This window comes from Schistocerca serialis, chromosome 5, assembly GCF_023864345.2.
Source record: "Schistocerca serialis cubense isolate TAMUIC-IGC-003099 chromosome 5, iqSchSeri2.2, whole genome shotgun sequence".
Lineage (NCBI taxonomy): Eukaryota > Metazoa > Arthropoda > Insecta > Orthoptera > Acrididae > Schistocerca > Schistocerca serialis.
Window position 1 is genome coordinate 382,064,541 of NC_064642.1, and position 22,718 is coordinate 382,087,258.

The following is a 22,718-nucleotide window of genomic DNA, read 5'->3' on the forward strand; positions in this document are numbered from 1 at the left end:
GATGAATAAATGCTACATGAATTAGCATCGTGCCAGTAAACACAGCTGATACAGTAGATTAGGATGAAATAACAACTATAAGGAAAGGACACATTGCTACTGCCCACATAGAGGAGGCACTGAGTCACATAAAGGAACAACAAAAAAGAAAAACAGTTTTAGACATTTATTTGAAATTGCAGAATCATTCTGACATTTGCAGTGTTAGGTATGATGATATTATCTATTGGTGATACCTGAAAATATGTGCTGAACCAGGACTCAAACCCGGATATCTGCTTGGTGAGAGTGGTTGCCTTAACAACCCCATTGCTTGTGACATTACTTGATTTCAAGGATTCAGATAGCCAACACCTGAGAAATCCAGGTTCGAGTCCTAGTCCAGCACAATTTTTCGTGTATCACCAGCAGGTAATATCTTCATGCCTAACACAGATCATGTCAAAAAGATTCGGCAATTGTGAATAAATTTCATAAATTTAGTACAGCTGCAAGACCGACACCAATGTCTGTTTCTTCACACATTGTTAAAAATACTAGAAATATTAAAGCTTTTGAACAAAGTCCTTCCTCAGCAGTATGACTATCACTCATTTACACTATAGCTCACATGCTCATGGCTACTGTCTCTGGGCACTATGGCTTAGCATCATGAGATAGTAGCCATGTGCCTGTGAGTTATTGTTGTGCGAATGAGTAACAGTTCTACTTCTGAGGAAAGAATTTGCCCAAAAGCTTTTTCTTTTGCATTGTGCCTTTCTATGACTCAATGCTGCCTCTTCGTGGTGAGTAGCAGTCTATCATTTACATATTGCCGTCGGTAGTTTCTTTTTTATGAATAAAAAGAATCATAAGGAAGCATATAGAGTATCATGTTAAACAATGGAAAGTCCAGGATGGAGTAACAACAATATTATGAAGAGGATAGATTTCTACTCACCATATATAGGAGATGCTGAGTCTCAGAAAGACACAATGAAAAAACTGCTATACATTTTACCTTTTTGGTGAAAGGCCTTTTTCAGAAGTACAAAACGTACATCACACTTTCACACTGGCACAACTCACACACACATGACCACAGAGTCTGGCAGCTGTGGTGCAACTGACTCATAACTGTGCCTGATGGGAACAGAAATCCAGTGTGGGTGGTGGGAGTAAGGTAAAGGTATTGGGCGGGGAAGGCAGGAGGATGTCAGAGTGGGGTGTGAGACAGTGTAGTGCTGATTACAGGAGCATGCAGGGGTGTGGTGGGAGGGGACAGGGTATGGCTGATATGTGTAGTCGTGAGGCTTGGGAAAGGGGGGGGGGGGGGTGGCAGTGGGAAAGGAGAGAAGTACAGAAGGGGAAAACAACTAGTGGGTGTTTGACAGAACTAAAAGCTGTGTTGTGCCAGAATGGGAACACAGAAGGGCATAAGTAAGTGGAGGACAGGGACCAATGAAGGTCGAGGGCAATGGTATTTATGGGAATGTCGGATATATTACAGAGAGGGTTCCCTCCCGTGCAATTCAGGAATGCTGAAGTCAATAGATTGCACAAGGTGTGAAGCAGTCACTGGTGTGAAGCAGATTGTGTTGGGCAGCATGTTCTGCAACTAGGTGGTCCATCTGTCTCTTGACCATAGTTTGTCAATGGAAACTCTCCCTGCAATATGTTCCATGTCATCGTAACCCCCTGGCCTCACCCTTTGCCAGTCTCTGTCCCCACTTACCTATCCCCTCCACTGCTCCCACTCCAGTACAACACAGCCTTGTATTCTGTCAACTCACCCATTAATTCTTCTCTACTTCTCTCCTATTACATTACATCTCCCCCCTCCCCGCAAACCTTTCAACTGTATCTAGCAACCCTACCCTGTCCCTGTCCCCAACATGTTCGTGCAAGCTCCCACAAGCAATACCACTTCTTCCCCCCAGCCTTAAATTGCTACCCCCCTCCCCTTTCTCTCTCCACGCCTGGTATGTTTCTTCCCTTTGACTCATACCTACACTACTGCTCATTAATTTCAATACACCCTGGTATTTCAGAGTTACAACACAAATCAAATGTTATTTCTCACAAAATATAATTATATTAGCTTCCACATATATAATACAATCACAATCATTATGAAGTATTTTCCTTTGGATTTAATGACTGCCTCACAAACTCGAGGCATGCGGTCAGTCAGGTTTTGTAGGTATTGTGAATCTATATGATTCTACACATCCTTAACAACACTCCAGAGATGTTCCTTGCTGGATATATTAACTTCCCTAATATGTCTGTCCACTTCATCCCAGACTATTTCAATGGGATTACAATTGGGGCTTTGGGACGGTCATACCATATCATTAAGTGCTTTGTGTTTTTCCTTTGATGCAATGTAGTTTGTACAGTATGCGGACCAATGTTTTGGGTCATTATCCTGTTGTAAGGAGAACCCTTTCCCTATTAAGCGCAATCCCCTTTGTATTGCATGATACTGAAGTCCGCGGTGGTACTTCTTCTGATCCATACTTCCTATTATTTTCACAATGTCACCAAATCCATCTCTGGCAAAACATTCCCAAACCATAATAGAACCTCCACCATGTTTAACTGGAGGTAGAACACACTGCTGGGCTACCCTTTCCCCTACAAATCTACATCTACATCTACATCTACATCTACATTGATACTCCGCAAGCCACCCAACGGTGTGTGGCGGAGGGCACCTTACGTGCCACTGTCATTACCTCCCTTTCCTGTTCCAGTCGCGTATGGTTCGCGGGAAGAACGACTGTCTGAAAGCCTCCGTGCGCGCTCTAATCCCTCTAATTTTACATTCGTGATCTCCTCGGGAAGTATAAGTAGGGGGAAGCAATATATTCGATACCTCATCCAGAAACGCATCCTCTCGAAACCTGGCGAGCAAGCTACACCGCGATGCAGAGCGCCTCTCTTGCAGAGTCTGCCACTTGAGTTTATTAAACATCTCCGTAACGCTATCACGGTTACCAAATAACCCAGTGACGAAACGCGCCGCTCTTCTTTGGATCTTCTCTATCTCCTCCGTCAACCCGACCTGGTACGGATCCCACACTGATGAGCAATACTCAAGTATAGGTCGAACGAGTGTTTTGTAAGCCACCTCCTTTGTTGATGGACTACATTTTCTAAGCACTCTCCCAATGAATCTCAACCTGGTACCCGCCTTACCAACAATTAGTTTTATATGATCATTCCACTTCAAATCGTTCCGTACGCATACTCCCAGATATTTTACAGAAGTAACTGCTACCAGTGTTTGTTCCGCTATCATATAATCATACAATAAAGGATCCTTCTTTCTATGTATTCGCAATACATTACATTTGTCTATGTTAAGGGTCAGTTGCCACTCCCTGCACCAAGTGCCTATCCGCTGCAGATCTTCCTGTATTTCGCTACAATTTTCTAATGCAGCAACTTCTCTGTATACTACAGCATCATCCGCGAAAAGCCGCATGGAACTTCCGACACTATCTACTAAGTCATTTATATATATTGTGAAAAGCAATGGTCCCATAACACTCCCCTGTGGCACGCCAGAGGTTACTTTAACGTCTGTAGATGTCTCTCCATTGATAACAACATGCTGTGTTCTGTTTGCCAAAAACTCCTCAATCCAGCCACACAGCTGGTCTGATATTCCGTAGGCTCTTACTTTGCTTATCAGGCGACAGTGCGGAACTGTATCGAATGCCTTCCGGAAGTCAAGAAAAATAGCATCTACCTGGGAGCCTGTATCTAATATTTTCTGGGTCTCATGGACAAATAAGGCGAGTTGGGTCTCACACGATCGCTGTTTCCGGAATCCATGTTGATTCCTACATAGTAGATTCTGGGTTTCCAGAAATGACATGATACGCGAGCAAAAAACATGTTCTAAAATTCTACAAGAGATCGACGTAAGAGATATAGGTCTATAGTTTTGCGCATCTGCTCGACGACCCTTCTTGAAGACTGGGACTATCTGTGCTCTTTTCCAATCATTTGGAACCCTCCGTTCCTCTAGAGACTTGCGGTACACGGCTGTTAGAAGGGGGGCAAGTTCTTTCGCGTACTCTGTGTAGAATCGAATTGGTATCCCGTCAGGTCGAGTGGACTTTCCTCTATTGAGTGATTCCAGTTGCTTTTCTATTCCTTGGACACTTATTTCGATGTCAGCCATTTTTTCGTTTGTGCGAGGATTTAGAGAAGGAACTGCAGTGCGGTCTTCCTCTGTGAAACAGCTTTGGAAAAAGGTGTTTAGTATTTCAGCTTTACGCGTGTCATCCTCTGTTTCAATGCCATCATCATCCCGTAGTGTCTGGATATGCTGTTTCGAGCCACTTACTGATTTAACGTAAGACCAGAACTTCCTAGGATTTTCTGTCAAGTCGGTACATAGAATTTTACTTTCGAATTCAATGAACGCTTCACGCATAGCCCTCCTTACGCTAACTTTGACATCGTTTAGCTTCTGTTTGTCTGAGAGGTTTTGGCTGCGTTTAAACTTGGAGTGGAGCTCTCTTTGCTTTCGCAGTAGTTTCCTAACTTTGTTGTTGTACCACGGTGGGTTTTTCCCGTCCCTCACAGTTTTACTCGGCACGTACCTGTCTAAAACGCATTTTACGATTGCCTTGAACTTTTTCCATAAACACTCAACATTGTCAGTGTCGGAACAGAACAAATATTCTCCTTCTGGTTCCAACATCTCGAACTTCAATTCATTGGTGAATAGCACCTTCATCCACTCTTCCAATGTCCAATTAAAATGTTTTCTAGCCCATTCAAGTCTCTTCTGCATATTTATGGGCCTTAGAATGGGGTCCTCCCCCCATGAACCATGGACCTTGCCATAGGTGGGGAGACTTGTGTGTCTCAGCATTACAGGTAGCCATACCGTAGGTGCAACCACAACGGAGGGGTATCTGTTGAGAGACCAGACAAATGTGTGGTTCCTGAAGAGGGGCAGCAGCCTTTTCAGTAGTTGCAGGGGCAACAGTCTGGATGATTGGCTGATCTGGCCTTGTAACACTAACCAAAACGGCCTTGCTGTGCTGGTACTGCGAACGCCTGAAAGCAAGGGGAAACTACAGCCATAATTTTTCCCAAGGGCATGTAGCTTTACTGTATGGTTAAATTATGATGGTGTCCTCTTGGGTAAAATATTCCGAAGGTAAAATAGTCCTCCATTTGGATCTCCGGGTGGGGACTACTCAGGAGGACGTCGTTATCAGGAGAAAGAAAAGTGGCATTCTACAGATCGAAGCATGGAATGTCAGATCCCTTAATCGGACAGGTAGGTTAGAAAATTTAAAAAGGGAAATGGATAGGTTAAAGTTAGATATAGTGGGAATTAGCAAAGTTTGGTGGCAGGAGGAACAAGTCTTTTGGTAGGTGAATACAGCATTATAAATACAAAATCAAATAGGGGTAATGCATGAGTAGGTTCAATAATGAATAAAAAAATAGGAGTGTGGGTAAGCTACTACAAACAGCATAGTGAATGCATTATTGTGGCCAAGATAGACACGAAGCCCCCGCCTACTACAGTAGTACAAGTTTATATGCCAACTAGCTCTGCAGATGATGAAGAAATTGATACAATGTATGATGAGATAAAAGAAATTATTCAGATAATGAAGGGAGACAAAAATTTAATAGTCATGGGTGACTGGAATTCAATAGTAGGAAAAGGAAGAGAAGGAAACGTAATAGGTGAATATGGATTGGGGATAAGAAATGAAAGAGGAAGCCGCCTGGTAGAATTTTGCACAGAGCATAACTTAATCATAGCTAACACATGATTCAAAAATCATTAAAGAAGGTTGTATACATGGAAGAAGCCTGGACATACTAGAAGGTATCAGATAGATTATATAATGGTAAGACAGAGATTTAGGAACCAGGTTTTAAATTGTAAGACATTTCCAGGGGCAGATGTGAACTCTGACCACAATCTGTTGGTTATGAACTGTAGATTAAAACTGAAGAAACTGAAAAAAGGTGGGAATTTAAGGAGATGGGACCTGCATAAACTGACTAAACCAGAGGTTGTACAAGTTTCAAAGGGAGCATAAGGGAACAACTGACAGGAATGGAGGAAAGAAATACAGTAGAAGAAGGATGGATAGCTTTGAGGGATGAAGTAGTGAAGGCAGCAGAGGATCAAGTACGTAAAAAGACAAGGGCTAGTAGAAATCCTTGGGTAACAGAAGAAATATTGAATTTAATTGATGAAAGGAGAAAATATAAAAATGCAGTTAATGAAGCAGGCAAAAAGGAATACAAACGTCACAAAAATGAGATCGACAGAAAGTGCAAAATGGCTAAGCAGGGATGGCTAGAGGACAAATGTAAGGATGTAGAGTCTTATTTCACTAGGGGGGAGATAGATGCTGACTACAGGAAAATTAGAGACCTTTGGAGAAAAGAGAACCACTTCTATGAATATCAAGAGCTCAGATGGAAACCCAGTTCTAAGCAAAGAAGGGAAAGCAGAGAGGTGGAAGGAGTATATAGAGGGTCTATACAAGGGCGATGTACTTTAGGACTATGTATTGGAAATGGAAGAGGATGTAGATGAAGATGAAATGGGAGATATGATACTGCATGAAGAGTTTGACAGAGCACTGAAAGACCTAAATTGAAACAAGGCCCCAGGAGTAGACAACATTCCATTACAACTACTGACAGCCTTGGGAGAGCCAGTCCTGAGAAAACTCTACATCTGGTGAGTAAGATGTATGAGACAGGCGAAATACCCTCAGACTTCAAGAAGAATATAATAATTCCAATCCCAAAGAAAGCAGGTGTTGACAGATGTGAAAATTACCGAATTATCAGTTTATTAAGTAACGGCTGCAAAATACTAACGCGAATTCTTTACAGACGAATGGAAAAACTGGTAGAAGCCGACATCGGGGAAGATCAGTTTGGATTCCATAGAAATGTTGGAACACATGAGGCAATACTGACCCTACGACTTATCTTAGAAGATAGATTAAGGAAAGGCAAACCTATGTTTCTAGCATTTGTAGACTTACACAAAGCTTTTGAAAATGTTGACTGGAATACCCTCTTTCAAATTCTGAAGGTGGCAGGGCTAAAACACAGGGAGCGAAAGGCTATTTACAATTTGTACAGAAACCAGGTGGCAGTAATAAGAGTTGAGGGGCATGAAAGGGAAGCAGTGGTTGGGAAGGGAGTGAGACAGGGTTATAGCCTCTCCCCGGTGTTATTCAACCTGTATATTGAGCAAACAGCAAACGAAACAAAAGAAAAATTTGGAGTAGGTATTAAAATCCATGGAAAAGAAATAAAAACTTTGAGGTTCACCAATGACATTGTTATTCTGTCAGAGACAGCAAAGGACTTGGAAGAGCAGTTGAACGGAATGGACAGTGTCTTGAAAGGAGGATATAAGATGAACATCAACAAAAGCAAAACAAGAATAATGGAATGTAGTTGAATTAAGTCAGGTGATGCTGAGGGAATTTGATTAGGAAATGAGACACTTAACATAGTAAAGGAGTTTTGCTATTTGGGGAGCAAAATAACTAATGATGGTCGAAGTAGAGAGGATATAAAATGTAAACTGGTAATGGCAAGGAAAGCATTTCTGAAGAAGAGAAATTTGTTACATCGAGTATAGAATTAAGTGTCAAGAAGTCACTTTTGAAAGTATCTGTATGGAGTGTAGCCATGTATGGAAGTGAAACATGGACGATAAATAGTTTGGACAAGAAGGGAATAGAAGCTTTCAAAATGTGGTGCTACAGAAGAATGCTGAATATTAGATGGGTAGATTACATAATCAATGAGGAGGTGTTGAATAGAATTGGAGAGAAGAGGAGTTTGTGGCACAAATTGACTAGAAGAAGGGATCAGTTGGTAGGACATGTTCTGAGGCATCAAGGAATCACCAATTTAGTATTTGATGGCAGTGTGGAGGGTAAAAATCGTAGAGGGAGACCAAGAGATGAATACACTAAGCAGATTCAGAAGGATGTAGGTTGCAGTAGGTACTGGGAGATGAAGAAGCTTGCACAGGATAGAGTAGCATGGAGAGCTGCATCAAACGAGTCTCAGGACTGAAGACCACAACAACAAAAGAAGGGGGTTTCTTGCTGTGGCACATCCTTTCAAGCTGGCTTCTGTCAGTCCCCTTTTTACTGTTGCAACAGATATTGTCATGTTCATTTCTACTAATTCTGTACGAATTTGGGACACTGTTTTGAATCTATTTCTCTTACTGGTAATTCTGATATATTTATAACCACTTTTAGTTGTTTTACAAGGTTGTCCTGGTTGTGGTATATCCTTATTGCTACCTGTTGTCTTCTGGTGGTGAAGGGTGTATTGCACACCCCCTATAGACACACTACACTGTTTCACAATTTGGCGAATAGATAAACCTGCTTGGCTAAGTGCTACATTTGCAGCACATGTTTATATGGATATATTCACTCGTGGAGCCATACTACCAATGTGCACACTTCAATGTCACTAAGGAACTGACATGCAGGAACCACATGTTAAGTATCGTAGCAAAGCTTGCCCTTTGCTGTGGACATCACAGGTGCACCAAATGCGGCATCTGTCAGCAAATAGGTAAACAATCAGAGAGGTATATAACGTTTATGTACACAACATTGTTTGTTGGATACTATTGTATCTCAATGACCACAAACAAAAATCACGACATGTGTACAACTGTTGTACTATTCCTCTGCTCCCTCAACCATACCCATGGAGTCAGACCTTATCTACAGAAAACTAGATGTCATTTATTGGGTGTATTGTAATTAATGAGTGGTAGTGTATATTGAAATTATGAAATTAATTTGAACATAGCTGTTACGATAAGTTCTCAGTATAGTTTAAAGTTGTCTCTGTGTGTGTGTGTGTGTGTGTGTGTGTGCGTCAGTTATACCTGTCAACTATCGTGCCAAAAGTTAACTGTATTTACCGTGTAGTATTATTCACAGCCTTGCATAATTGATCAAATTGTTGTGTTATTAGCTGTTCCTTTCAAGTAGAAGTTTCATGTTATCTATCACAGTTTTAAGGTAAAAAATATTACAAAATGAAAACCAACTGCCTAGTTTGATGCAAGAATGAGAACCAGTAACAGAAAAATTCTCTTGTTTGTTTATTGTTGCCCGAGCAGCAGTACAAATTTATGAAATGAGCAGTTAAGAGTTCCTGTCGACAAATTGCAGCTCTTGGATTTGGGCATTAGCCACACCTTCAAAACTTGTTATAGGAAAGCCATTATACAGAAGGTATTAAGTGATGGATGCTGGAAAAGATCCATCCTCCCTTAAAGGAACAATTTTAGATGCATTGCACCTTATTGCCAATGCGTGGACAAATGTTAAGGGGTCCACTGACTCTGACTGCTTTTGAAAAGCGGATTCACTGAAGCAGAAAAAGTAAATTGATCTGACATACCAGATCAGAGTAATAATGATGACACCACAACTCTTTTTTCTTCTATGTGGTAAAAGTTGCAGTTGGACCATTCAGTGCAAGATTTCCTAGAAGTTGATAGCAATGTTGTCACTGTTGAAAGTATATATGTTGAACATATGGTTGACTTTCATATACAGGGAAATGGCGACAGTGCAGGAAGTGATACTGATAGTGGTGATGACAGTTGGCTTCCTGCAACAGTGATGGTAATAAAAAATATATTTCTTGTGTTGGTGTCAATGTTTTCCATTGTGTTTACAACCTGGAAATCCATACCGAAAAAAATTGTGTGTTGTGGCAACAGACTGCTCCATAGTACAGCCCAAAGACTAGGTTAGATAGAAAGTGACAATTTGGTTGTGAGTTGGTGAAGCCCCAATGAATGTAAATGTGAAATATAGGCTGAGAAGACAGACTGCAATGTAGTATGCACCGACCTCTACATTTGTGCATCATATTTAATCCCTTAATGCCTGAATAAATTTCTAGATGAAAGATAAAAATAAAAAATTGTGGCACTTTAGAGGTACCCATAACACTCAGGAGAATGCACCACTTGTCAGAAACGTTAGTAGCTTCAGGCAGAACCAGCAACTACCAGTACTGGTACTCAAAAACAGTCAATCTTCCGATTATTAGCACAGCATTGGTATGATGCAAATTTGCAACACTCTTTAAGAGGTTAAAGCATTTTGTAAAATTTCACACACTTTTTGTTATAAAATATAAAAGGCTGTATACATTCAGGGTACTGTGTTTGGTACACAAGTATAAATATGAAAACTGCAAAATACAGCACCTTAGCTTCATAAACATTTAAATGATCACGGCAGTCACTTGGTTTGCTGTTACCTGCCTCTCACTAAAATGTGCCATCTTTAGTGCAATTTGCTGCACTAAAGCATCAGGAAAGGTCACGTCAGTGACTGAACATAGTACCAAATGAAGAAAACCTGATAAGTATTTTCATTCATACTATTTATTCATTTACATAGTTTACTCCCACATTGGAGAACTAAAATCAAACATAATACGACAGAGTCTACAATGATTAAGTTTAGGTCTTAGCAGTTAGCAGTTCCTTTGTTTCCCAAAATTTCTTCATTCACTGTGATCTGGCTGCTCGTTCTTCTTCAGATATGACATACTACTTCTGTTCTGATGGTTTTAATGTCAGCTGTGTATATTTGTTCTTTAGAAGCAGTTTCTCGTCTGTGTTGAATTTGGTGTATGGTGATGTTCAATTCATCCAGATCACTTGGTACTTCTTTAAGCCAGATGTTTTTGGTTTTACTGTTCCAGAAGCAGTTGGAAAGTTGCTTCAGGATTCTAGTATTTGGTAGGCGAGATATGTGGCCGAAAAATGCAGTCCTTCTTTTCCGCATTATATCAGTAATGGATTCACTTTCTTATACGTTACTGAATTGGGCAAAAGTCTCCACTGCTGATTAACTTGATGTTTTTTACTGCAATTGTTCAGAATATTCTTCTATCAACTTTCTGCAATTTGTCAGTTGTTGCTTCCAGTTTAATGACAGAGGAGTAATGTGGAAATTTAGCATTTAGTGAGAGAGATCGTTTTTTGTAGGTTGGCCATGTGGTTCTCTGTGCTCACTGTAGTTTTAATGTTCTACTATTTATTGATGCTCTTTCATTAGCATCCAGGTAATAATCTCACCAAGATATTTAAACTTTTTTACTGCTTTAATTTTTTGATCATTATGGAGTGGATGTGTCAACTGGGAAGCTGAGCATAATTTCTGTTTTCTCAAATGAAATTTTCAATCCAACCTTTCCCGCTAATCATTCTAGTTGTTCTATCTGAACCTTTGCTTCATCAATATTGTTTGCTAACAGCACCAAATCATCTGCAAATGCAAGGCAGTTAAGTCGAATCTTTCTTCCAATCTTAACAGGTGGTGGGCATATCTTGTTCCATTCACACATGATTTTTTTCCAGCACACAACTGAACAATAACAGAGACAATCCATCGCCTTGTCGAAGGCCAGTATGAATCTCAAAACATTCAGAGAATTCATTTCTGAACATTACTCTAGCTTTGGTATTTCGAAGGGTGACTGCAACGAGGTGGACAAGTTTCTGATGTAAACCAGATTCTTTAAGAATTGACAGTAGATATTCACAATGGATACTATTGTATGCTTTTTTAAAAATTGACAAAGGTGATCGCTAGCTTCTTGTTCCTGACCCTTTGATGTTTCATTACCCATTTGAGACTAATAATTTGATCAGGACAGCTTCATTCTGGACAAAAACCTCCTTGATATTCGCCTAGTTCACCACCAAGCTGTTCACAAATTCTAAAATACAGAACCTTGGAAAAATTTTTATAAGTAATGTCCAGCAGGGATATACCCCTATAATTGTTTGGATCTTATCTATTTCCTTTTTTGTGTAGTGGATGGATTATTGCAACATTCCATTCCTCTAGTAACTTCCGAGTATTCCAAATGTCAGTAAGACGTTTGAGTAAGTTCAGAATAGTTTGTATATTTGCATATTTCCAATAATTTCGAAGTGAGATAATCGCTGCATTACATCATCAGGATGAGGTGGTATAACTCTTTCTAAATGTGTTTTGTTTCTTGGATAGGGGTCAAATTCCAAATGACGTTCAGGTTCCGCACTATTTAGTAACTGCTTGAAATATTTAGCCAATATCGTTGAATTGCCATAAATGTTACGTGCTACCTTTCCGTTTGTATCCTTCGTTCATACTATGTTCACATATCACGCATAAACTATGAAGATGCAAGAGAGGTTGCTGCTGTATAACTTTTGTAACTTAAAAAGTAATTTCCCACCTTTTACATTTTCCAACATTTTACACTATTTTTTTACGTTCTCTTGAAAAGTGTAAAAGCTGGGTTTCACTAATATCTTCATTAATCCAAGTAACAATACAAATACAAGAAAATACCCCACACATTCACAGAGATATGAAGGATCGAAACAGAAGAACTCAGATTAGAAAGGTTGTAAGACTGTTCAGTTTGCACAAACAAAAAGAACAATGACAGAAATAAAAGATTGGTTCAGTAGTGGAATTAAAATTTAGTGTGAAAGAATATCAATGATAAGGTTTGCTGATGACATTGCTATACTCGATGGACAGTATAATTACTACAAAATACGGAGTGAGTATAATGACTACAAAATACGGAGTGAGAGTAAATCCAAGAAATGTGAAAGTGATGAGAAGTAGCGGAAATGCGATTAGCAATAAACTTAACATTAAAATTGGGGTCCACAAAGTAGATGAAATGGAGGGATTTTGCTACTTTTGATGTAAAATAATGCATGCCGGACAAAGAGAGGAGGATATAAGAAGCAGACTTGTCTAGTCAATTAGGGCAGTCCTTACTAAAAGGTAGTCTACTTTTATCAAAAAATAGTCCTCAATTTGAGGAGGAAACATACTTATGGGGCAGAGAATTGCATGGAAATGAATCATTGACTGGGAGGAAACTGGAAAAGAAGACAACTGAAACATTTGAGTTGCGATGTTACAGAAGAGAGGACTGATAAGATAAAAAATGAGGTGGTTCTCCACAGAATCAGTGAAGAACAGAATATGTGCAAAACACTGTCTAGAAGAAGGAACAAGATAATAGGACATTTTTTATATGTCAGAGAATAACTTTTATAGTGTTAGAGGGAGCCACAGAGGGCAAAAAGAAAGAAGAGAGATTGGAATATAGCAGTCAAAAACCTAGGATTTTTGGTATTAGTGTTACTCTGAATGAAGAGTTTGATCCAGGAGAGGAAACTGTGGTGGGCTGCATCATACCAGTCAGAAGACTGATGACAAGAAGAATGAACTAAGGGAAACTGTGAAACCTTTACTAGCAAATAACTCAAGGAGCATCAATTTTAAACATTAGACAAATAATCCACAAAAAGCTTCACTGGTCTGGCAACTCATAGTAACAAACATTTTGAACTTACGTATCTTTACATAGAAGGTAAGCATTCCATGAAACAACAGAAGAGCAGACAAATGGAGTTGCTTGGAGTATTTGTATCTTCTCCCCTCAGTTTATAGTGCTTCAGCCAGTACAAAATCCATTATACTAAGGATTAAATCACTATTTTACAAGCAAATTTAGTGCTTTTACCTTAGGATAGAATGTCAGCTACATATTGAGCATTCAGAGAAAAATATCAGATGAAAGACAGAGTGTATGACATACTGAGATATGACAAATAAACTTCACTATAGTGTACCAAAGGCAAAACTTCACTATAGTGTACCAAAGGCAATAATGAAAAACAATTAAATAACAGAAATAAAGTGGCTTATCACTAAAAGTCAAGTTACACAGCAAATAGTCAGTAATAAATGTGAAACATATGACACACTTTCATAGAAATGTAGTAATATTGTTATATTCCATTCTGGATTTTCCATTGTTTGACTTTCATAGAAATGTAATAAATGGACTGCACTTTTTTCTTTAATTTTTCTCCATCATATTCTCAGCTATGAAGCAAGTACAAGTTAATCAAAGGCTAAAGAAAACGTGATTAGTTCAGTGTTAAATTCACAGCTTTCAAATTTCCATATAAGGCGGTCCATTATGTAAAGTAAAAGTGAGTGCACAATCAGACCCAGAGGACGACATGATGTTGACATGCCACCATGTCATGCCATATGGCATCACTTGGATGTGGAACAGAGGTGCATGGTGTTAGAAGACCATTCCCCTAGCAACTATCAACTGTACACACCTTGGTGCCCTACTTCCCATTGAAGTAGCTCCTTAACTGGTACCAGGGGCCTGACTGCACCCTATTCCGGTCCTTTCACAAATGAGAAATCTCTGGCAGTATCAAAAATTGAACCCAAGTCTTCCTCACGGCAGTCAGCTATGGAGATGGACAGCGCCTTATGTAGTGTAGAAAATATTTTGTTGTTATTAATGCATCTTTTTCTATTTTGTTACACAGAAATTCCTATTGGGGAACAATCTGATGTCTACAGCAAAACGAGGCATTGTGTACTGGAATGACATATCTTGTGCAAAGGTAAGCATGTTTGAAAATGCATATTAGAAATAATTTGCTAAACACATAAATAAGTGACCCATAAACAACGAAAAATTGAGCTGTCATACAGTATTTTTTCAAAAAAATTTGTTTTCTTAACATGGTAACATATGAACATTATCGCTGATGTCTAAAAGTTGGAAACAGCTGCATAGAACTTTTTTTTAATTTTATTAATTCAGTCCAGTATAAGACCACATGCCCATCTTCAGTAACACACTGTAAGTACGATTTCTGCATAAATATTCTCTAAAACAATACTACATAATTAAATCATAGCATACATAATTACATATATGGCAGTATATGTCTCATGCTATTAAGAACAAACAGGGCTAACCACACAAATGTCAGCAGAATAAGTCATTCGACATATCAATACTGACAGTATGCTGCGAAGATAGCCATATGGACTGATTCACTCCAACATAATAAAATTTTAAAAACAAATACTACGCCAGCAATTTCAATTATTAGTCATCAAAAGTGAACTTCTTGAGACATAATAAATACTTCCTTGTCTTATACCATGTATGAAAACATTCTCATAGTAACAAAACATCTAACTGCTAGATTTGTCTTATTTAACATTTTTATTATGCATTATTTGTCACTCATAAATGAAAATAAGAATCACTGTCAGAATACAAAGATGTAAGTCTTTGGAATGCATCATGAAGAACATAATATTGTAAAAATGACTGTGACTCTGAAAGTAGAATACACTATGAAATCTGTCATCCAGAACACAGATAATAGGAAAAAATAGTTAGACTTGGCTAGAAAGCTGTAGGTTTTGATTTCAGTTGATTTGATTAATACGGGGAGGTAGCCCGCTGTTACATATATCAAAACTTAGTTTCTTTTGCACTTTTGCTCCCTATAATTCTAGTGAACCCAACCAGTACCCTTAAAAAGTATTAGGAGACTCATTGCTAGTTCCTGATTAGACTTGATTTCTTCAGGCTATAATGACATCAGTATTCTGTGTCTTTCGCCATGTTTTTGTTTTTGGATTGTTGTCCAATGTTCTGCATGTTGCCTTCTGATCCAGCCACAAAGTTTTGATTTTACCATTGCCTTATTGATAATTAGGACAGGTTCCTGTCCAAAAACCGGAGTCATCACACATGTGCTCGCAACTCTTATCAGCTTTTTGTTGCCACTAATTCCTGCATGACTAGGGAACCACAGCAGGTTTACAGTGCCACTTTCCCCTAGTCTCCCAAGGGTTTCATAGAAATCCACAATGATCTTTGACCTCATTGCAGTGGCCGATCCACTGCTCCCTTCTTCCAATTGTTGGACTGAAAGGTTTATTGAAACAGCTGGAAGTTATTGTACAGTAAGTCAGCATTTACCCAATGATTCCTATATTCACCATGTTATGTTGGTGTGAGATTCTGGAGATCCTAAAGGAATCCAGTTATTTCCTGTTTTTAACCTGTATGCCCCTGCCGCAATCTCCTTTGTAACCCAAAGGTGTATGTCCAGTGTGATCTCTGTCCCAGCAGGGGGTGTTATGGCTAGCAGGCCAAGCTCTGCACCTTGCCACGCTTCTTAACACTACTTTCTGTTCTTCTTTATTCCATAATATTGTAGCCCCATAAAATACAGTGCTGTATATCCAGTACAACTCCTGGGGCTCAGACCTCAGTTTATACCACAGGCCCTTCTAGTACTCATAACAGTACTGTTTGCCTTGAAATATATACTCTTCATATGAGGAGTCCATGGTAGTTTCACAGCCAGAGTTACCCCTAGATACTTTATTAGCCCCTCTAATGACAGAGTTTCATCAAAGACCTTGACATCCCAGTATGTGTCCTCAGTATGCTTCCTTGTAATTGTATTATAACAGTTTTCTTGGGACTGAACCTTAGGTCCTGTTTTCTGCACCAGTTTTCCACAATATGTAGTGCACATTGTGCCATTGTTCACATATACATTGTTCTACTAGCAAATTTGCCAAAAATTACTGTAACTAAATCATCAGCATATCCTTGGCAAAAATAGCTTCTAGTATTTAACTGTTCGAGTTCATTCACCACTAGGTTCCACAGTAGGGGGGGGGGGGGGGGGGGGGCAAAACCTCCCTTATAGACACCCCATGGTGGTGTTGATTGCCATTTTCTCATCCATCATGATGGCTCCTTCCTTTATTTTACCTAGCTTGGTCTTAATCCACTTGTATATGGTGGTCCCACTGCCGTGCTCTCCTGCAGTTCTAACAGTGGATTTGTAGGTCATACTGCTAAAATCCCATTCAATATCCAGAAAGGTGCAGAGAGCTTTTTCCTGACAATGTAGAACTAGCTACAGGTTTTACTTTTAATTCCTGTCTTTTTAAAGAAAAGATTATATCTTTAACCACAGGTGTATGATAACATGGGTTCATAGTTATAGTTTGTTAATTTTTTTATGTTCCAGACTACTAGAAGCATGCAGTCATGGAGTTTCACTAATGGGACACTGGGAAATCGACAAGAAAAACATCTAGTGCAGCAAAAGTAGTCTCAGAAGAGGAGTGTCAGTCACAGCAAGCAGTGCACATGGTAATTATTTACTCCAACACGGCAATGCCTCAATGTATGAGCATAATTTTTAACTTTCAGTGATGCAAAATCTAAACTGGGGCCAGCAATGGTGTGTCAAACAGTATGTGAGCCTGATGTGTGGGCCAAAGCTCAGCCTGTCTCTGCTTTGTTCAGTGCTTCTTGGAAGTACCTGGTACAGTGCGACATTTCATTTAGTATAGTGGTATACTGGTATGGCTTTTTCTGTTGGCACAACTAACTTCAGTTCCGGAGAATCGGGGTGTCACCACTGTTTACACTTTGCTGTTTGTTGATGGTATGAAGGACATCCACAGTTCTAGTGGCTGTTTGCACAAAAAGTGGCAATCTAGTTATCTATCACCATAACCCTTTAAGAGTGAATGGGAATGATAGAAGAGTGGGATGAGAACTTTTAATATCTATTATACAGTCATGTAATCGATGGGTACTGCAAATCTGCTACGAAATGACATTGCAGTACCATGCAGAAAGAATTTAAAGATTTAGTTGACAATGAAAGAGCAAAAAATTACAATGCTCAAAAGACGGCATTCATTGTTCTGTACATCAAGAAGCATTTTGTGCTCAATTTGCACGCATGGAGCAGGTGATGAAATTGTTGGTACAAATAGTAAAATTTCTGAAAGTGCACACATTATTCCACATGGCTTGCAACAGTTTTGATGGAACTGAATGAAGAGTATGGAGACTTCATATATTACTGCAAGTACATTGGTTAAGTCAAAGGGTATGCCTGGAACAATTTTTTTATTTAAAACCTGATATAGTTGAATTTATGAAGGAAAAAGAAGTGCAGGAATGAAAATTAAAACTTCCAGAATGGATTGCAGACTTCACATTTAAAGTGGACTTGACTACACACTGCCCACTGTAAGACACAGCAAGGTGTGAAACAATTTACTTCTGGTTTGAAGGGGATGCACACAAAAAGAAACTTGCATTGTAGAAGGGGCAAATTGTGACATGCTGTCCAATTCCCTCACTGACTTTAAAGAAAATGTGAGGTCTGAAGAATTAATTGTAGCCTATAAAGAATTACAAGGATAGTTTTCTAAACACTTTGAATATAATGCCAATCTCACATTTGTTTTTGAGCTGTTTTCAAGACTGTTTGCCATTGCAGTTGAAAGTGCCCCTGTGCATGGGCACATGTAACTGTTGATCTGCAATGTAATTCACATTTTAAAGACAAATTCTTTTAAATTACAAACAATGGAAAATCCAGGATAGAATGTACCAATATTATGAAAAGGATAGTTGTTACCCACCTTATAGCATAGATGCTGAGTTGCAGAAAGGCACAACAAAAAGACTGTCAGAAAGATAGCTTTTTGCCAACAAGGCCTTTGTTGTGCCTTTCTGCAACTCTGCATCTCTGCTATATGGTGAGTAGCAAATATCCTTTTCATAATATTGTTACATTCATCTTACATTACAACTGTCCAGGATGTCTACATTGTTTTCCTCAGGGAGAGTTTCCCAATACCCATAATGAGGTTGCAAAAGTTCTACAATATTTCAATCAACATATGTGTGCAAAAGATCTTTTCTCAATAATGAAAATAAATTTGTCACCATTATGTGACAACCCGAGTGTGAAAATCTGTGATACTGTCTGCATCTGTCTGTATGCTGACAGTTTGTACCAGAAAAAAATTATGTCTTCAGATTGCCAAAAATAATTAAATCGTACTGAAACTTTGTTTTGCTTGTGATCTATGTAGTTGATAAATGTGAAATATGAAATCAATTCGTATGCAGTGTGGCTGCATTACCATCTAAATATGGTACATTTGCAGTTTCCCCCCTCTTCCTCTCCTCCCACTTAGGCAGAATAAGGTGGTGGTGGGAGCTGTGTGCAGCCAGGATGAGCACTATGGCACTCAACCCAGGGCACGGTTTGTGTGCCAAATTCTTGGCTGCCTCTGATCTAAGTAAAAATTCTGTGTTGAAAGCTATTCTTAAAATCACAGCCACATATCATTTTCCAATACACAAACATCACCACAGTCTAATTCAGGAATTATCTGATGAATAATAAGGACTAATGAATACTGAAATCAATGCTGAAATGTTTGCTCTTTTATGAGGTTAGAGAGAAGCAACAGAGAAAGGGGAAAAAGTAAAGACAGTTGGGAAAATGAAGAACGCACAAGTTGAATGTAAGATCAAGAGCCACACAGGGGCAAAGAGAGGAATAAGCTAGACTGATTAAACTTGCGACATATTTCCATACTGTGACTGTCAAATAGGTACTAAACTTTAAGATAGTAACAAAACAGAAAACATATACAGAAAACAATTGAAACATAGCTCTGGAAAACATTAACTGATCAAAAAAATGGGTTTAAAATTGAGAAACATGAGACAAGAAAAGGAATAAGGGACTACAAGATGGTTAAGTACAGGAAAACACACTGAGGCAAATTAAAGGGCAGCACACTAATTGTCAATTGGGAAGATTCCATATTTATGTGAATTGTTATAAGAATGAGAGTGAGTCCTATAAGGGCCTGACAAAAACGCTATTGATTATTGCTACATTGCATAATATATTACGCAGCAGCAAGTGGCTGTATTGTTGGCCCTAATCATCAGGCAGTGCTGATAAGATCTTGTGAATAGTTATATGGGAACTGTGAAAGTCTATATCAATGATTTCCCTTCCAGTATATCTCATGATGGCCATTATCACACTTCCCAACTATATGATAGAAACAGAAGCCAGTGGATTTAGAAGTTTCCATTCTATGTCATTTTATTTCTTCTTATTTACAGTTGTGGGCCTCACTCTACTGGCTAGAGGAGAAGCTACATCACCATCAGCAGGATGCAAACTGTGACGTTGTGGTGCCAACATTTCATGTGTTACATGGCTTTGAAAAAGCTTATTTCTTGTATAAAGAATAGCATTTGATGTTACACATTCATTTTGTGCGAGATATGACCAAACATTACTGGAATTTTCTAAAATGCAGATTGTTATCTTAGTACATCAGTTGTAGTTGTATACAATACCTGTTTCTTATTAAAGAGAGATAAAGCTTTGAAGAAATTTTACGCTGAGATATCTGGTTGTAGAATTTGGCAGTGAACAACTGCAAAAGTAACTATATTCAGAAAAGCATACCGTCACTGCTGAAGTGCCATTCAACACTCTTATTCAGTCTCAGTCCATGAAATTGTGACATAAAGCAATAAAGTTCTGCCTACTGGTCAACCATTCTATGGCGGTGTATTCATGAATCTTAGTGTGGAGCAGTGACATTAAACAATGGTTCAGTTTCACATATGAATGTTCCTGCAACAGCTGTGATCACAAGTTGTGGGCACATGTCATGACCTTTCTAGCTTTTGTCTAGCTTTGTCCACCACACGACTTGAGAATCTCATGACAAACGGCCATATAAGAGTTTGCCCAACTTTTTTTAAAACAGTGAGCTTAGTCACCATTTACAGCAGATTCTCAGAACTGCCAAGGATTTTTCTTCAGCTGGAGTGCTAGAATTGAGTACATCAGAACAACTGAGGAACTACTTAATGGAGAAGCTAATTGTAACAGCTGGGAGATTTAGATGCTGGCAATAAGCCTCTCCTGATTTTGCCGTCCTGGAAGTATTAGACAGAGGTTCAAGCAGTTTTCTTCTTGCAAGTCAGTTACCTGTAAGCTAAGAGCTGCAAGGAATTTAGTTCACAGTTCATCCGGCACTATAAGATAAAACAGGAAAATAGGAGAATATTACAAACTTTCTTAGTGAATCATATTGGAAAAGATTTTTAATTTGTATTATGAATCTGGATAATTTTTGGTCATATCTCATAAACTGTTTCCAAGCCATAAGGCATGTGTTATAGGATGCCACATTTTAATAGACTGCTTCAGCACTACAACTTCAGGCTCATAAAGTACAGTGCTGAAGAAAAATTGTAAATATGTAATTTTTTTATTTGTTGACTTATAAACATAATTATTTTGATAATCACCATTTCACAATGTAAGTGTACAGTTAAATGTAAATGATCATTTCATGTAACATTGAATATATAGTGCAAAAATTATTAGGTGCCAGCTTACAAACTATGCACATTTTATATTGTGTTATTCTCAAATATGTAATGCTGTCTCCTATAAAACTGTATCATTCTGCTGAAAAAAATGAAAAATACAAATCAACCACAAGATCCTTGATATTTTCTTGACTTTTATCACCTGCTTCATATTTCACAGATATTACATAGAGTGAATTTTCAGTACATTGATTATTTCCTAGATCCTTTCAATTTCTCACTGTAAAATGTACAAAGGCATTTAATACCTAACTATTTATGTGATCACCAGTATGCAGGGTGACACAGCTAAAATAAGGGACCATAAATATCTCCATCATGAGTAAATATTTTGAGGTGTGGTTTCCACTAAGCTATAGGAGACACTATGGTGAATGTCCAGATGTATGCAAGTAATTTTTAATGTTAACAATTGCCAAATTATGAAAGTGGCTTTATTTATTTCAAGTGTCACTATCAAGAAATACAGCAGACATGCATGTTTTGTATATTTTTATTTTATGCAAGGACACATTTCAGGCTTTCATCCATTCAGCTTGCATAATATATTTAGATCTTCTTCAGTACAATGATTTTCTTGCACACATTTCGTGCCACAGCTGCCTTCTGTACTTCAATTAGAGGCACTTTTACTGCCTTTGGTATGAACATAAAGGGGAGGACAGGAGCCACTAATTACAGAACAAAAGGCAGCAGCACCACTCAAAATGCAGTCAGGAAAATTATTATACACATGTTCATGTAAATTTATTATGCAAACTAAAGATGAGTGAAAACTCAAATCGACTGTTTTGCATCTACATAGGGCATGACAATGGCAGAACCATCACTGTTGGTGCAAATGTACTCTAGCTAACGAGACAATGCTTAGACATGAGTATGGAGGAAAACACAATGTGACAACCACAAATGACTTAACAATTTGGCGCGCAAAACCTGGAGCACAGTGTGATGTGAGGGGTCTGGTCCAAGTATACTGATGTTAGCATAATAACTACCAAACCAAGCCTATTGCCACTGGCAAGTAAACATCTGGGTAGCGGCTCTGCCAACATCATGCTTCACACACGCCCTCCGTTTCAGCATTCCTGTTCTGTTGTACTATGATATCCATGACAATTCATCTGCAGCCACCTCAGTGTCTACTGGCAGGAGTACTAAATCCCTTCCCCCTGAAAAGGCCACATAGGGCAAAAATGGCCTGACTTTTCCTGCAACCTCCATCACAAAAGCAAAGAGGGGACAAAATTCCCCAGCAACAGATCAACCACAGAAGGAGACAATGCTGATGCAGCTGGCCCTGCCAGAGGGGCAGAAGATTGTGGAGGCTGTTGTACTAGTTGATCCCCCAGCTACGGTGGGGACAAGGACTCATCCACTGGGGAGTGGGGGAGGAGGGCACCAGTTTAAGTTCCATGGGCTTCGCATCAGCAGTTGCAGGAGCTATCCACACCAGTGCCCTACTTTGCAGTCAAAGTTAGGACAGCAGAGAGTGTGGTGGGGACAGCAGTAGCTGAGCCCACAGCTGCAAT

At 38.9% G+C, this 22,718-nt stretch overlaps 1 protein-coding gene across 2 annotated transcripts in view; it reads left to right on the forward strand.

Annotated features, from left to right (window-relative positions):
- The window catches only part of LOC126480779 (centlein-like), a 539,146-nt gene extending 517,846 nt beyond the window's left edge, over positions 1-21,300 (forward strand). For both annotated transcript variants that reach the window (XM_050104082.1, XM_050104084.1), the window contains 3 exons: positions 14,441-14,518; positions 16,970-17,094; positions 19,897-21,300. In XM_050104082.1, the coding sequence (XP_049960039.1) occupies positions 14,441-14,518; positions 16,970-17,053 (162 nt within the window). In that variant the 3' untranslated portion in view covers positions 17,054-17,094; positions 19,897-21,300. The remainder of the gene's footprint in view (positions 1-14,440; positions 14,519-16,969; positions 17,095-19,896) is intronic.
- The last annotated feature ends 1,418 nt before the right edge of the window (positions 21,301-22,718 follow it).